The sequence below is a fragment of the Trachurus japonicus genome, chromosome 14 (genome assembly GCF_045865225.1).
Source record: "Trachurus japonicus isolate A0001 chromosome 14, Traja_1.0".
Taxonomy (NCBI): domain Eukaryota; kingdom Metazoa; phylum Chordata; class Actinopteri; order Carangiformes; family Carangidae; genus Trachurus; species Trachurus japonicus.
Window position 1 is genome coordinate 6,914,621 of NC_140920.1, and position 17,694 is coordinate 6,932,314.

General features: G+C 42.5%; 1 protein-coding gene and 1 long non-coding RNA gene across 8 annotated transcripts in view; one reads left to right on the forward strand and one right to left on the reverse strand.

Moving 5' to 3' along the window:
• LOC146974141 (uncharacterized) overlaps window positions 1–17,694 on the reverse strand; it is a 79,662-nt gene that overhangs the window by 39,749 nt on the left and 22,219 nt on the right. The window contains exon 2 of the long non-coding RNA XR_015037593.1: window positions 5,774–5,916. This is a non-coding gene — a long non-coding RNA (uncharacterized LOC146974141). The remainder of the gene's footprint in view (window positions 1–5,773; window positions 5,917–17,694) is intronic.
• gabra1 (gamma-aminobutyric acid type A receptor subunit alpha1) overlaps window positions 1–17,694 on the forward strand; it is a 28,863-nt gene that overhangs the window by 7,542 nt on the left and 3,627 nt on the right. For all 7 annotated transcript variants that reach the window (XM_085797246.1, XM_085797243.1, XM_085797247.1 and 4 more), the window contains exons 4-9: window positions 501–568; window positions 2,092–2,312; window positions 3,372–3,454; window positions 4,703–4,846; window positions 5,699–5,851; window positions 16,879–17,081. In XM_085797246.1, the coding sequence (XP_085653372.1) occupies window positions 501–568; window positions 2,092–2,312; window positions 3,372–3,454; window positions 4,703–4,846; window positions 5,699–5,851; window positions 16,879–17,081 (872 nt within the window). The remainder of the gene's footprint in view (window positions 1–500; window positions 569–2,091; window positions 2,313–3,371; window positions 3,455–4,702; window positions 4,847–5,698; window positions 5,852–16,878; window positions 17,082–17,694) is intronic.

The following is a 17,694-nucleotide window of genomic DNA, read 5'->3' on the forward strand; positions in this document are numbered from 1 at the left end:
ATTATGGATTATGATGGCTATCATTCATAAATCATACTGTCATATTTCAGTTTCAGAATCACAAGGAACGAACCCTCTCTATCACACACACACACACACTGCGCTGGCCCTTCCAAATGAATCCCCAGTGGGCCCATTTTGGCCATCAGTGTTATGGGACCAGAGTGGCGTATTTTCAGTATTACAGCAATGCACGACATGTATTAAGAGATTGAACCAGTGTCCAGGTGATGGAGCTGACACTGAAACCAATAGCAGCAGAAACGGTTATCGACATCCAAAATGAGTTAGGGTCACTTTTTTATGGTGGTGTTTTTATTTTATTTTATTTATTTATTTATTATTTCTGGAGTGTGTGTTTGTGTGTGTGGATGTGTCTAAATGTTAAAAATGCTGAATGGATGGGATGCTATAGCCAGGTGGTTTTACATTAACGGGTAGTTAGGTGCTAATGAATGCCACTGATAGTCACTCACTCTGGCAATTTCCTGCTTCAACAGAGCGTGTAACTGAAGTCAAGACTGACATTTTCGTGACTAGTATTGGGCCAGTTTCGGACCATGACATGGTAAGACTCTTCGCCTCTGTAAATGTCACTCCCACCCCTCAACCCCTTGTCTTCTAACCTCCCTGCTCAGGATACAGGAGTCTCCAAAGCTGTAAAATATTTATTTAATTCGACTCATTCCATTAAATACTGATGTGTTAATAAAACTGTCACATGTGCGAAATGTGTTTTCTGGTGCACAGTTCATGATCCCACTTCTACATAAATGCCACCGGTGCTTGTAAATATAACTGCATGTGACTTTTATGTGCAAACTGAGATACGGTGTTACCACAAACTCTCGAAAGAGACAGCGTCAAATATTTGTTTGCTCATCTCGTATAAGAAGAATTATTTTCTTCAAAACTTTCCACAGGCTGTTCCATCTCTACGAAGGAAATCCAGAGCTAAGAAACATTTACATTGAGGTTCAATACATCACATTTTCCTCGTTTTTCAATATGAAACCTGAGAAAAAAGCTGCAGGCTGTTCTGACGCGAGCATCTGATCTTTACTCCGAGCACCGGAAACCAATTAAACTCATCCAAATGTCTCGCTGCCTCGCTTTTACCACTTCAAAAAAAATAAAAAATAGACTCCTGTTATACGCATGTGAAGTGTGTGTACTCCACTTGACATAATGTCAGTTAATTGCACTGGCCGACATGCGAGTCAGGACTGTTCTGCTGCTGCTGCGTCGAGGCCAGAAGGAAGAGCTGAGGAACATTTTCTCTATCTCTCAGCCTTTCTCCATCCTCTACCATTACCTTGAAGCTCTGTTTCAGCTCAAGCTAATTATCTTACGCGGGTTGAGTGGAAAGAGGGGGGAATGAGAACAAAAAAAAAAAGAAAAGAAAGAAACAGGCTGCACAGTAATTTTTACTGGCTCCCTTTACTCTGCTGGGCAGTCATGTGGAACCATTAAAATCTGCTCTCAGCTATAGTCATAAGCTGCCTTCACAGTGAAATGTCCTCCTAATTTCGTGTCCAGCTCTTCCTTTTTGTGCCTGGTGCAATTTAGATTACTGAGCAAAGAAGTTCCCCCAAAGATAAATGCTAACAATAGTCATTTTTGGCACTTACCTAACAATGCAACGCCGAATGACCAAATACCAAATGGTCTTTCATTTGCATATAGCACATTAAACTGGAACTAAAATGCAAGAAAATGGGAATGCAACCACATATACTGTATTACTATGTAAAAGAAAGAGCACAATTACTCTACTCTAACAATGGAGCCATTGGATAGAGGACATACCAGCCAGAAAACCATGCACCTCCATCCACTGCATCCTCCATGCCAAAACCTTTAACATGAGGAGACAGTTACCAGCAGGGAAACTAGGCCAAGAAAGTCAAAGTGACACCAGGAAGAAAAAAAAGGGTGAGAAGAGAAAATAAGGTTGGATTACTCAGCATCTTCCCCACGTAGGAGATAAAGGTAGAAAACTGCTGCAGGGTGGAGATCTGCTTCTCAATCTTTATCCCCTCTCTTCTTTTATTAACTTCTTTTTCTCTGCCTCCAACCGTCCACCTGTAGGAGTACACCATTGATGTCTTCTTCAGACAGAGCTGGAAGGACGAAAGACTAAAGTTCAAAGGCCCCATGGCCGTGCTGCGTCTCAACAACCTGATGGCCAGCAAGATCTGGACCCCCGATACCTTCTTCCACAACGGCAAGAAGTCGGTGGCCCACAACATGACCATGCCCAACAAGCTGCTGCGAATCACAGAGGAGGGCACGCTGCTGTACACCATGAGGTAGGCTGCTGCTGCTGCTGCACCACGTCACTGCTGCACCGGTGCAACAACAACAGGAGGATTTCTGAGCCAGTGGGAGATTAAAATGTTTTTTTGAATTTACAGGAGAGGCAGAGACCTTGTGTCGTTTTAATACCAGCGCACGGCATTTGTTGAAGAGGAAGAGAGGCTAAGGGAACATTGGATATATATTATCTGGACCTAAATTATTAATAAGTGAAGAATGGAGATAATTAAAAATATACATTTTGTCTCAGAAGAATCATATCATAGGTAGCCTCTCTGAGGTGTACTGCTACTAACTTGTTTATCTGTAAATACCAGTAGATTTATACTTTTATTTCCATCTAGTTAAACTATTTATCGTTCTTTAAGCATTATGGCTCCATTTATAAGTCTTGTGTGTCACATATTGTACATCTTTATTACAGTTTGTGATTTTTTCCATAGTAGTGCTTAAAGGAAAATCTGTTTTATTCCACCATGATTAATCACAGTGGGGATGCTACGTGACGGCTGTGAGCAGGAAGATAAGGTGTACGAGTATCTGAGCTGAGTTCAGAGGAGGGTGGTGGTGGGGGTGGGGTGTGTGTGTGTGTGTGTGTGAATAAGATCCTTAAAGACAGTACAAACTGTGACACACACACCACAGAGTGACGCCAGTGTGAGATGCCTGCGATCGTAAAGCATTTGTTTTAGCATGTTTACTAGCAGGGGGGAGGGGGCAGCGGCGGAGCCCATATTGCTGTCACAGATGAGCGAGATGAGGGATGGATGGGAGATTAGTGTGTCACGGGTGACCTGACATGCTGTTTGTCACCAAGCTGTCAGGAAATAGAAACCCACAGTGGAGGGGACCGAAGCGTTTTCAAAAAAAGTAGCTGCATGTTTGAGTTGGACTGAATCTGGAAATAATGTTACATCATCATCATCATGTTCCCAGTGGCTCACTGTGCTTCCTCTAGCTTGTCTCCTGGATCTCTACATGCTGTGTGTTGTTTTCCTCGCTGCTGTTTCTTTTTTCTGATGCACTCTCCACACCTGTGTGACTCTCTGCAGGCTCACAGTCAGAGCAGAATGCCCCATGCACCTGGAAGACTTCCCAATGGATGCCCACGCTTGTCCACTCAAGTTTGGCAGCTGTAAGTGGCTCTGCGCTCAAACACAATCCAACATACGTGCACGACGTAAACGCTCACGAACACACCACACTCACACACACACACACACACACACACACACACACACACTGTACACAGACGCGCCTCTGACACGCTGTCACTACCTCATCCAACTGGAAGCTCGACCCCAGCACCGGCCCCTGATAAGGAATGACAGTGTGGTAACAGCTGTTCTCCCACAGGGCCTGTCCTCCACGGCCCCTCCGGTCTCCCCTCATTCAGCCCTGCCAGGCCCTGCAAGACCCTGGCAGCCATGTAGCACACAGACCTGTGTTTATCCAAGGCAGAGCTCTCTGTAATATTTCCAGAGCATCACACCAGCTGCTCACCGCTGACAGCTACCCCTACTCTGCATCATCCTTGAGAAGACATAACAAGAGATAGAATGATGGAGGGTGGAGACGAGAATAGAGAAAGGGAGGGGAGGGGGGGAAACACTAAAGGCGAGAGAGAGTGAGAGAAAGCCAGAGCAGAAAAACACGGCAAATGCGAAACAGAGACGTCACCGTGTGTCTGTGCCATCCTTCAGACAGCTGCACAGCGTGAGTGAGAGGACCGAGCCTCAACCCCCCCTTTAAATTGAACTCACTCCCTAAATATTTCAGTGATGAGCTCTCTTCCTTATGCTGCAGTCTGCAGTCGAGCCATCCTTTTCCTCTGCAGTGGTCGAGCAACACCGCAGCTTTGACAGGTTGGGTGGCCGGAGGGAAGGAAAGACTGAGTTGGCTGTTTTAAGGTCACGTTGTCCTGTTGTGATGTTGTTTGTTTGTTTTCTTATGAGCTTAGAAGTGACACAATGTGGCATCACGTCGCATCACGTGATCAAATGAGGAAATATTTGACAAGAAACAACAAAATATCTGGGGAATAAAAATTGATGGGATTAAAGAGAAGAGATGAGTCTAGTAGGCACTGCTAACAAGGTGAAAGAAAGGGATAACATGCTTAAATGGCAAATGAGACAAGACAGGTAGAACTGGGATGAGAGAAGATGTGAGAAGACGAGATGAGACAAAATGAGACGAGGGCAAACACAACTCAAGGAATTTAGTGGAAGACCTAATTCCAGATTTGACTCTCTCTCTCTTTTTTTTTTTTTACCTGGCATCCCGAGCAGCTCCAAAAATACAAACCTTGAAGGCAGAACATGACGAGAGACAACCAGCAGCAAAATAATTTATGACTTTTCACTCTGTTCTTCCTCGCCAGATGCCTACACTCGAGCAGAAGTGGTGTATGTGTGGACCAGAGGGGCTGCCCAGTCTGTGGTGGTGGCAGAGGACGGCTCCAGATTAAACCAGTATGATCTGATGGGTCAGAGTGTGGATTCTGGTGTGGTGCAGTCCAGCACAGGTAGGCGTCACACGATCTTAATTATAGACTTAACTGTGAAATAAATGGATGTTTTCAAGGGCTCGATATAAACACTGTTACTTAAAACATCCTCATTATCATCCATCATCCATCAACATACAGATTAATGGTTTGAAACTGCAAATTTTGACTGCATCAGTTCATCTGCAACATCACTGGTACTTGGTTTGTTGCTATACAAATGACAGCCTATGTCCCAGATTCATTATTTCCCTACTGGCCATTATGTCTTTTTTTCCACCTCCTCCTTTTGGTCCATTGATACTGGCAAAAATTAGTGACAGTATAAAATGGGTGACCTGTTTGCAGTGACGCTCGCTGCAGGCACATAGTAACGTTGTTAATCTGCCCCAATGCACCTTTAGCTTCACCAGAAACCACTTCCCAGGACATTATATACGTATATATATAAATCCCAAGCATGATTGAATAAGCTATGTCTATGTTGATGCTAAAATGCATCACTCTATTTTTATTTGTTGCAGTGGAAAACCTCCACATCAACATATTGTTATAGTCAGATTAAACCCCCGTGCTGCTCCTCTGGCTGTCATATTCCCTCTGAGACTGAGCCTGGATGCTCTGATGAAATGGATCATGTCTGTGTATTGAGTTTGTTGACAAATGACGCTCATAACTGCACCAATAAATCTCAACTACAATAAAACCAAAGGCCGAAAAACAACAAACCATTTAGAAAAAGAAAAAAAAAAACACCTCACTTCACACCAAAAGCGAAGGTAGAACAGATGCCCTAACTGTATATGTTTTAAAGATATAACATTTATCTATGAATTCACTCTGACTTTCTGACTTGTTTGCCGACCACAGGAGAATATGTCGTGATGACAACCCACTTCCACCTGAAGAGGAAAATCGGTTACTTTGTGATCCAGACTTATTTACCCTGCATCATGACCGTCATCCTCTCCCAAGTGTCTTTCTGGCTCAACAGAGAGTCCGTCCCTGCCAGGACTGTGTTTGGTGAGTCGTCTTCCTTCTACTTCAGCCTCTTCTTCTTATTATTATTCTTCTACTCTTCTCAACATCTAGAGGTAGAGAAATGAATGCATAACCACAAGGTCTCAAATCTGTGCTTAGAAAATTGATGTGGAATATACGGTACACTCAAGTGGCAGTTTATTATGTAATCAAAAGTAATGATTCTAATACAACAGTCCTGCAATGAATGAATTCTACCTTCATAAGGTTGTAATTTACAAGTCAGTTTTTTATTAAAACTGGCGGTTGACAGTATGATCTCTTGCTCAGAACCACAGTGGTCCTGAGCGAGACATTAAACATAATGGGCTCCTTTAAAATTCTGTTTGGATATAATAAAATGGGGGGGAAAAACTCCCTTTAAATGAACTAAATACAAATGCAGCCTCTTTATGCCATAATTATGCCACAATTATATATGATATTATGAGGTGACCGCACAATAGCTGTTCTATTTCCTGTAGTGATGCAATAACACATCTACTGAATAACAGAAAAAAAAGTTGTGTTATATAATTTATTTTAGCCTATAATAAATGTAGCAGGGTTTCAAATGTTTAAATTGTGATTTGAAGGCTGGTTAACCCCTGATTATATGATTAATGAGGTGGTATGACCGTACATTATTGCATATTGATTGATATGGTTATTAAAGGGTGTATTTGAATTTTTTTTATTTATTTAAAGCTATAGTGCGTAACTTCTGTCGACCCCTAGAGCATTTCAGCATTATTACGAAAACACAACTGGCACTTCCACGCCGTGTATGGCAATACATGAATGTCGGCACTGGCAGGCGAAGGATAATCATCTGTTGGCTGAAGCTGTGGTCACATACTACACACACACACACACACACAATAAAAGTGGTGAATATTCCTGTTCTCTTCCGGTATATGTGAGCCAAGGGGTGAATAAAAGTGGAGCATGTGGAGTCAACAAAAGGGTCGGCACTTCACAGTCATTTCCTCTACGTGTGGTGAGCAGTGAGTGGAAACGGCGTCCCGACACCATGATTTGTTAGTGTACACAGCCAGAGCGCCAAGCTATTAGCTTACTGGCTAACAAAGCTAACTCTGTCGGTCTGATGTAGTATCAGCTCCTCGTACCACATTGAGAAGCTCTTCATAGTCTGATGTAATCCATGTTGTTGACGAGGGAGCGAACGTTTGCTACCATGAGTTTAGGCACTGTTAGCTTCTGTGGATTACCACGTAGCCCGTTGCAGACACCTCCTAGCTTGCCCCGGTTAGGCGCTATGTTGTTGTATATGCTACCCGAGCTTGCCCAGCACAATCTGTGTCGCACATTCTGCTTCTGAACCATTGCTGTGTCTCAATTCGAATACTTCCATACTTAGCTACTTAACTATTTTGAGTTTGTAAATCACACTGACTGTATGGCAAAATACAGTGCACTCATAACGGTCAGAAAGTTGAGTACGGAACAATGGACACTTCCCACCCTTAATGGTCGCCGTCTTGGCTACATAGTGGAATACAATATATGTAAATCAACATACTGCCAATGTTTTCCACCAGTAAGTGGAGCCGGCTGACGTGGAAGCGTAATCTTCACCTCGCATTAAACAGGCGGCCTAGACAAGCAAAAAAAGCACAAGTAAGGCGTTCATTTTTGCTAATTGAAATCACAAACACAACAAGCTGGTGGATGTGTTGACAGGCAGCGGTCCAAAATAAGTTGACACTGGCAAGCACGGTGATCGTTCTGGTAAATTCTGGTAAGTGCACAATGACCGTTTTCGATTTCAGACAACACTGTCACGCACTAGAGAAGTAGCCTACATAGTGTATATAGTATACATGACAATGTATAGCCTACTCATGAAAGTATTTGAATTGAGACACAGCTCACGTCTTGGGCGCTACTTCATGTTGTCAGCATTCGTTCTACCTGTTGCTAGGAGACTCACTGCTCCTCCTCACCCCTCCCCTTCCTATCATGAGGTAAAACGCATCATTTCCTGTGCACCAGCGTGGGACAGTGGACTGTAAACAGGAAATTCAAAATAACAAATACTAAAGAAGTTTGTGTGGAGCTGTTCGGTTGAATCAGTGTTGTGTTATCACATCTAGTAATGGCTCCATATACAACGGACATTTAATGGACAATTAGCTTTGGATTCAGCAGATGTGACAGTGAAAAAATGACCCTGAAGTGCAGCTTTATTTTTGCTCTGACCAAAAGATTTCTGTTCAGTAAAAGTGTTTTATTTGCAAACAACACATTTGAATTTGGTTACACAAGAAAATCCTTCAGTGTGGGGGAGGCTGCTTCTGAAGAACAGGCCGGGTCGTCGGGTTCGTCGTCTCATGATACATGATGAGTAGCTACTGAGTTTGAGGATTTGAGTAACAAAGAAAAGCAGTGTGTTGTGTTAACTCGACACTGTAGAAATATTCTCTGATGTGGGCAAAGATAAAGATTCATAGTTCAACATTATAAGAATGTTTTCTTAGATGAGAACTGGAGCCTCATTTAATTATTACTAACACAGCATTATGGACTAGAAACCGTGGGAGAGAGTGAGTTCAAAGCTGCCAACACCTCTACATCTTACTAATTAACATGCTGCATCTCGTTTGTGTGATGTTTTCACAAAGGACAAGAAGCTGCAAAAAATGTCTTTTTAAACTTTCTTGGGCTTTGGACTTTTCTGCCGGTTGCTGGGCAACCTCACAGCGATGACAGAGGGCTATAGATCTGCTTGTCTAAGTCTTGGCAAGAAAGCTAAGAAGCTTATTTGCCAAAAATGTCAAAATATTCCTTCAAAGGATATTCATTTGTTTCACACATTCAGTCCAAACTTTATTGTACAATATTTTTTTCATTTTATTTTAGTCCATGTTGTTCATTCGCTGCACTGACAAAGTGAACAGGAGCTTTAATCATTTGTGTTTGGCTGCAGTGGAATTTCAGGCGCAGGGCTCAGTGTGAATTGAGATTTACGTGCTCTGAATATGTGTGTGTCTACAAGTGTGTTTGTGCCTGCCTGCCTGCCTGTGTGTGTGATGTGTTTGTCACTGTGTGTGTGTGTTGTGTGCATGTGTCTGGGCATGCGTACATGAATCCCTCTGTGTGTGAGTGTGAGTGTGTGTCTGGTGTGTATCTGTCTGTCTGTCACACTGAGGTCTTACATAATACCGCCCAAAAGGAAAGCTTTTGCTAGTCTGCAGCATGCTCAGTAGCAGCACAGCACAGCAGCAGGCTGAATGTCCTTGAGTTACCTCACCCTACTCTTTCTTCTTTTTCCTCTCTCTCTCTCTCTCTCTCTCTCTCTCTCTTTCCGGCTATCTATCTATCTATCTCCCCATCTCTCTCTCTCCTCTCATTCTTCCTATGGATGTCAGTGTCTCCTCTGGCCCACCACTTAAAGAGCTTTCCCTCAAACATTACACAGGCACCAGATTTTGCAGCTCTGCAGTCTCCAACAGGTTTTTTCTACTCTTCCTGCAATGTTTTGGTGTTGGTTTGTGTGAGCTGTGAGTGTCTCCTTATGTGTATGCGCTATGTGTATGTGTGTGTGTGTATACCACAGCTTGCTACCTGCGGTGCTTGTCACGTGTCGAGGGGAAATGAGGATGGCCTAGATTAGGTTCAAACAACTATCTAGGGCATGTGTGTGTCCCTCATGCTATCATTTCTGGTTCTGCTTCACAAGATTACATGTGCACGCACGCACGCACGCACACACACACACAGTTGAATAACCACATGTGCTTTGCGATGCTGCAACTTCCCAGTATACTAGGTAGGTCATTCATGTGATTAATATGCATCATCTGAGACAGCAGATGAATGAGCCTGTTCTTCAGAGAGGTTACGATGTCAATACCAGTGTAAATGAATCATTAAAAAAGACACAGCAGACAATCAGGATCTTTCATTGCCATCTTAATCCTTGAACTATCATCTACGTCAAAGATTTATGTGGTATATCAAACCATTGTACATGTGTCTGGCACCATTAGGATGAAAGGCTACACTGAGCTGTCTTGTCACAGAAGCTCTTACATTGCTTATATATGCAGGATGTCTTCATTTTGATGACTCATGTGCAAAGATGCAGCCTAAATAACAAGCTACCAGGCAGCAGTCAGAGTAAACGCAGAACTAATGTGTGGCATGTCCATGTGAGATAGAGGTTTATGGTTTATGTTCACCATCACTCTGCACAGCTGCTTCCATTCGTCCTGATTGTGGACTTTATATCACTGTGTTTTCGGATGATTTGCTGCACTTGTAAATCGCGCTCTGGACATTCAGTGACATCATTGACATCAGTGATGTCAGGCAGCTGATGGTTTGGCAGATACACAAACAGCACTGTAGTTTCAGAGACCTTTCACTCCCTAAAACTCACCTCGACATTTCCAACACAGCAGAGCTCAAATTGAATGCAGCCACATTATCTTACAGGCTGACACACACACACACACACACACACACACACACACACACACATACACACACCAGACACTGCATTGCTGGATTTTTACCACTTACTGTAAGCACACACACACAAAAGGTTTAATAAACCTCACAGGCAAAATGGTAACCAAACAAGTGCTGGTTTCTTCTGTTTCTCATTAAAGTCTGCCTGGAAAACTAAATAAACATTCAGCACAATGCTTCACATACAATACAAAGGCAAATGGGAATTAATTAAGAGTCCAAACCGAACGTCTTGTCATTCAGTGCTTGTGGTCTGATGGTCAGTCTAAAGAATGAAACAGAATTCCTTGATAAATAATGAAATTATTTATAATTTGTCAGAAACACTCATTCCCATGATCATTAATTAGATATTCAAAAACCTATTCACAGCTTAGTTTCTGTGTTTTCATCACAACAACGCGCCCACACTGCGATACTACAGGTGTTTTCTTATTACTACAGATGTGACGGGCTTTATGTTTCCAACACAGACGTCAGGAGCTGACACTGAAGCTCCATTACCATGAACAAATACAGCACTGAAAACAGTTTAAATTACATTATGTGACTATGAAGCACAGCCCCTGCACTAAATCTCTTTCCTAAAGCCTGCCCTGTAGATGAATAGGCAATTTGAAAACACAGCAGTGGGTAGAGTTATCTTATTTATCATTGTGCCGATTAAGAGGCTGATTAGTTTATAGCTAGTTCGGCGTAGTGGAAAACTGTTGGCAATTTATTTATTTGCAGTCCAAATGAAAAGCAAAAGGAAACAGGCAGTGATGGTGCTGATATGGTGCTCTCTCTCTCTCTTTGCTGCCTCCCACTCTCCCCACCCCCCACCCTCCTCTCTCTGTCTCTAAGCTGACAGGGACAGCAGTGCTCAGAAGATTAGCTCACTTCCCTCTCTCCTCTTTAAGAGCGATTGGCTGGGTATTTATTGGTTCTCCCATGATGCTGTTTAATGTATCTGCTCATTAAGGAATAACACCTAGTGTGTGTGTGTGTGTGTGTGTGTGTTTGTGTGTGTGTTTGGGCCTGTATGCACTGGGGTTTGTTTGTGTATGTTCACAAATGTGGAGCATGTGTATGAGTCAGTGACTGTGTTTCTTTGCTACATGTGCACATGCGTTTTGTTTGCCAGTGGGTGCTCATAAATTCATGATTACTAGCTGACAACACTGTAGGCAGTGCTGCCATGTACTGTGTGTGTTGTACTGTGTGTGTGTGTGTGCCATCACAGCTGTGGTGCCAGCACAGCCATTTAATTCACCTGTCAATCAACGTGTCAATTTGTTTTTTTCTATTTATGTAAATCAAAGGTGACGTAGTGATGCTGAAGGTGATGTGTGTCCGACCCCACCCTCCATCTCTCTCTCTCTCTGTCTCTCTCTCTCTCTCTCCTCTGAGGCTTCAGTTATTGATAAAGCATGAATAAATGAGCAGCTTGAGCACAGTGGAGATGTTGATAGACATCCAACAAAGACAGCAGCTTCACTCCTGGGACTGGTTGAGGGGAAAACAGAAAGTTGTTTGACAATTCCCTGAACAACTCTGCTGCTCATTCATCAACAGCCTTTAGGGGGGAAGCAACACAAATGTATTATTATTATAAAACCCATCTGATCATCAGCACTATCATATAATAGCACAAATACTAAAAATGATATGTAGAAGCTGGGGGAGCCTTTCTTTTAAAATTACAAATCATTTGCATCAGTGTTGTTTTAGACTTTAGACAGTTCAGCACTGATAGTAAATGTTCACACTAAATATTTCACTATTTCACTAAATCTAATGTTTTTATAGACATGTTTAGGTGGCACAGAGGAAATGATTGAAGGTTTGAAAGAGACGCATGATAAACTCAACATGGAACATGCTGACACTCAATATATGTATGTATGTCTCATCTCAAACCCCCCCTAATATGTGGTGCAGTCAAAGGTTAATTTAAAATCTGCAGTGTGCGCCACATTTAGAGAAACAGTTGATTCAGAAAAAGAAAGAAAAAAAAGTCTGGAGTGTCTTTTAAAAGCTTCAGCTGAGGATTTGCATCTTTAGCAGATGTGCATTATCTGCAGTGTCCTTGCTCAGGTGTGATGATGCGTAGTACCACGTAACAGTTCATAAAAAGCAGCTCATTGACAGCAAGGCCATCTTTAACGCTCAGCCCTGCTACAGGATGTAAGTCACACATAAAAAAAGAGAGGATGTATTCTTTGAGCGGGCGAGCGAGCGAGCGTCCCACTTCACAATGTACTTTTGACCTCGTCCCACATTTTGATTGTCATGTTTTATTGGTTGCCTACTCAGTCAAAACATTGTCAGAGGCAAATTTCTGTCTGGAACCAGAGAGCGTGAGAGGAGAGGGAGAGAGAGGGACAGCACAGCCATTTTTCCTGTAGGCCCCCCCCCCTCTCTCTTTCTCTCTCTCTCTCTCTCCATCACCAACATTTGTCTGCGGTTTGGCTGCGATCCAGAGGCTGAGCTGTACATTTTACATTTTTTACTCTCTGGATTGAGATTTGGTCAGATTAGCAGAAGGGGGGGACGTCAGTCAGAAACCAACCGTTGCAAACTATACATCATCAGAAAGATCAATAATATATATTCATAATAATGATAAAGAATGACTTTGCACCTAATGCTGAAATATTGTTTGACCTTAAAGGGTAAAAATAAAGTTGAGGAGAAAGAGGCTCTTATTTTATCTTTAGCTGCGTCTGGAGCAATTTGTTTTCTAATCTGTCGGCCCAGAGAGGCAGAGAGTGATTACCGTGATAGACAGTAAATCAAATTCTATAAGTTTTAACTTATTGGGTCGGAAACCTATTAAAAAAGTGAAATATTTTTCTATCCAAAACTGCACATTTGGACTGTTTACCTACACGCTGTCACATCAAACCTCCCCCTTCCCCCGAGGCAGCAACCATCACCACACCACCTTGAAAACTTGTCGGCTTCACCTTGTCGTTCATCACCAAAGCCTCCAAATTAGTTTCCTCACACCATCACTCTCTATTCTGACTTGTTTTGTTTTGTTTTGTTTTTTTTACTGTATGTGTGTATTTGCAAGTGAGTCTGCAAACAGAGGCAAAAAATCTTGTTAGAAGATATGTATCATATAAATCAAGTGTCACTGCTTGTGCACACTGAGCTAAATTGAGTGGAAGGGACTCTCCAGAATTGAGTTACTCCACTATTAATCCAGTTAGAAGTTTCCAGATCAGTGACTTTGTTCATTAACAGCCTTCAAAGCCTCCAGTCTATTAGTTACAACATGTCAAATGGAGTCGTTTAAAACCAGCTCTGGAGTCGTGTTTTAATGAGTCAACTTTCCACTGTTTCTAAATGATCCTTAAGTAGAACCGTCACCGAGCAGAGCAGACACGAAGGGGGGAGGGGTCGTCTGAGCTGACCTCCTTGTTAACACACACACATAGGTAGATACATGCACACAACAACCACAAATGCACACAACAAAGCAAACCAACACTTAGTGAGATTTTTTCTTCTTTTTTTTTTTTTTAGAAAGGCCCTTTTTTTTTCGTTCTGTTTCTCTTGTGGTATTAAGACGCTGGAGGAGTTGGAAGACTTGTTTCCATGACAACGGAGCTTGTCAAACGCTGCAAAGTGTATATGATTCCAAGCACCGGGGCGCCTTTTGTGAGGACTTGTGTAATACCCAGTGGTGCTGCCTTCATCCTCCTCCACAAAATTAACTAATTTACTGGCGAACAAAATACCTGACAGATCGACACCACACTGCTGCCGCACCCCCGTCCCTCCGTCCGTGCGTCCACACTCCCTCACCTCACCCTCTTTTATCTTCTTCCTACTGATGCATCCCACGTGGACCATATGCCTGCTCACACGTATTTATGTTATCTAGTTCTTCTCCGTCACACTTGTCCCTTTTGAATGCTTGATTCACGTCCCTGGTCCCCCTCCATGTCCATGTCGCCTCCGTAGCTCTCAGCACCGTGGCAATGAATGTGAGGTGTCGCCATTTAGCGCTCCGGCACCTGCTGAGGCCATAACAACACACGGTCGCTGGCAAAGCCACTTTACGCTGGCCGTTCTCCAACGCAGAGTGTTTTGGCTCCTGCCTCATAAGCAGTGAGATGTTGATGTTGATGTTGGGCTCCACTGGAAGTCTCCAGACCCTGTTCTCTAACCTAAAGATCAATCAACTGTTCACTTGTCATAGATTTCTTTTTTTTTTTTTTGTATTGGATGTGTGTGTTTTTTCAATCCTTAGAGGAAAACAAATGTAAAGCAACACACTTTTCCTCACAGCTTTATTTCGCCGGTACAAATGAGCTGTACTGTATATGAAAATCTGGTATGAATACTTGACTAAGCATCACTTAATATTTTCATATCTCCTGCTGCCATGCATCCCCGTAACAATGCATCAACAAACCGCTCAATGCCCTACTTAGCAGTGGGTGAGGTGCAGAACATGGTCATGTGGCTTTTATGGCATCGCACAACAGCATTAATACACTTACTGTCGCTTACAAATGGCTGCTGTGTTTTGTATCTCCGTCTCTGACAGTGGCTTCTTTTTTATTCTTCTTATGTGTTGTGTTGTTGGGATGTGACACTTTCATGTGAAGCAGTCGTTCGTTTTTTTTCCGTTTGTTAACGTCGTGTTGGTGCCAAGTGTTTTGACGGTGACGAAGCAGGTGTTCCCGCTGATTACTTGTGTGTCCTTTTTAATTGAGTTAAACCAACCATCTATCTGGGTTCGTGTTTTATTGAAGCAATGCAGATTACAGCTATACATTACTTCAGAATAAATAACTCTGACCTACTTATTTGTTACTCCCTGCGGAGCCGTAATGAACAGCAGAAATGTATGACCACGCAGCCTGTGTACCTACTACACAGATCCAGTAAATCATCCATCAGAGGTGTCTGGTTCGGTTATGGCTAATGACAAATCATTTATATAGCTCTGACTAATGAGAACATAATAATCGTCCTTTATGCTTCATGTCACAGCACCAGAGTCAGCGGTGCCAAAACCATGTGAAAAGAGAGTGGGAGGATGAGGAGTCCGTGATTCATCTGTTAACACTTCACCAGAACTGAGATGGAAGGAGAATTCATAATACTGAAAGGAAACTGTAACATCTCAGGGACACAATAGCAGGAACACTTTACAGTAGAATACAATGCACATTCAATCTCCTATCCTCTTGACTCAATAGTAATCTTGTTGATGATTTGATGATGACACGATTGTAGATGTGTATTTTAAATGCATTGGTTTATAGATCACAAAGGGAGCTATAAGAATGACGCATTTTAAGTTGAGGAAAAAAATATCTGCTTGCTTTGTTGAGTCTCGCTTAAGAGTCGCTGCCTCAAACAAACTCCAAAATTAAGGAACTGTCAAGTAGAGAAATGTCTAAATTGTCATAAACTCAATTAATTGAACATAAGTAAATCACATTATCAAAGAGAAACAGTGGAAATAAATGGATCCTCACTAGTTCTGCCTGAACAGATGTGAAACTGCTTAAAAGGACAAACTATGACCCCGTAAACTGCAAATGAGCCACTGCACATACAGTACACTGCCCCCTTATATTATATTTATAGAGTGACCTCAGTTGTCAAATTATAATCTCGTTTTTTTTTAAGTTTCTGACTGGACGGTTCAAAGTTCAGAAGATTGAGGATTTTAAAGAGGTGAATCAGATCTCACTTCTGCGACAGTGTGTTATGTGTGTGTATCATGAACATGTGAGGTTGTACAGACACATCTCTCCTCCACATGTGTGTGGGAGGGTCCTCTCTGCATATTTTATAGTTTTCCGTTGAAGCCAGCTGTTCTTCACCTCCCTCCACCACAACGGGTGGACTGTTTGCTCCTTGGGCTGATGTTGTTTGGTGTGTAAACATCTGCAGCAGCCTGTTCTGTGATGAGCACCACGTCGTTTGATACGCTCGCTCTGACCCAGTTCTTCTCCTTCCCTGTGCAGAGTCTCAGCTTCGGCAGCTAACATTGGAGTTTGGTGATTTAATTTTCCAGGGGTGACATTTGCTCCTTACGCGAGGACAAAAGCAGGAATTATGTTTTACTTAACACTGGTCAGATTTGGAGAGAAACCCTGTTTTCTGCAGCCATTAATCAGCAGCAGTATCTGTGAGGCCAGCTGCATCTTTCAGCTGCAGCCCTGAACATCTCCACCTCTCTGAGTCTATTAAAAGCTCAGGCTGCAACACTGCATCTGCTCCTATAGATTAACAAGATTCAATTGATTTATGAACACCAAAAAAACTTGACGTTCGCATTATGACGCCCCCAAACTATGCTGCACTGTAGAAAACATTTCAAAATGCACCAAATATTAAACAATAACTTCACTTTCATTCAGCATGACTCGAGAAAATCTTCATGGATGGATTATTTTATAGTGGGTTTCAGATTACTCTATTAAATCTCGTGTCTTCCTTTCATACACTCAAGTGTAACGATATCAACTATATGGTTTTATATTCTATACTGATGTTGCCTGTGTGTCTCCCTACAGGAGTGACCACTGTCCTGACCATGACCACACTCAGTATCAGCGCCAGGAACTCTCTGCCTAAAGTGGCCTACGCCACAGCCATGGATTGGTTCATCGCCGTCTGCTACGCATTTGTCTTCTCGGCCCTCATTGAGTTCGCTACAGTCAACTACTTCACCAAGAGGGGTTACGCCTGGGATGGAAAGAGTGTGGTACCAGAGAAGGTATTTTAACCTCTCCTTTATTTACAGTTGCTTTACCTACATAAAAATAGAAAAGGTTGTAGCATAATATGGCTTGTTAGGCAAATTCATGTTTTCCAGAAAATCCAAAGACTCTAAGTCAGATCAGAAACCAGAAAATAACATTTAAAAGTCATGTACACGACAAAATATTATTCATTTTGCACTGGGACTGTTTGCACTTAACAGCTACAGGAGCAGGACCAGGCAGGAACATTAGTTGTTGTCGCCAGCTCATCTCATAGAAAATGCAATTTGAGTAACATGACATGAACATTAATAGTTTAGTGTTCATCTTGTGCTTTCTGCTCCACTTGTCTCTGCTGCAGTTAGCAGCACACTCCTCTGTGATCTGCAGCTGTTTTGGAAATAAATAGAGCTCAGTGTTCATTCTCACACCGCCGACTTTATAATGCTTCTGTTTGCAAAAGGTGTAGATGTGAGAGATTCAAGTTTCTAAGCAGGCTGCTGCTGCTGCTGCTGCTGCTGCTGCTGTTGCTGTTGCTGAACGACACATTCACATTCCCATTCACACCAGCATTGTGTAAAATAACGTATGTCACAGTCAGAGCCTGTAATCTGAACTCTTTATTGT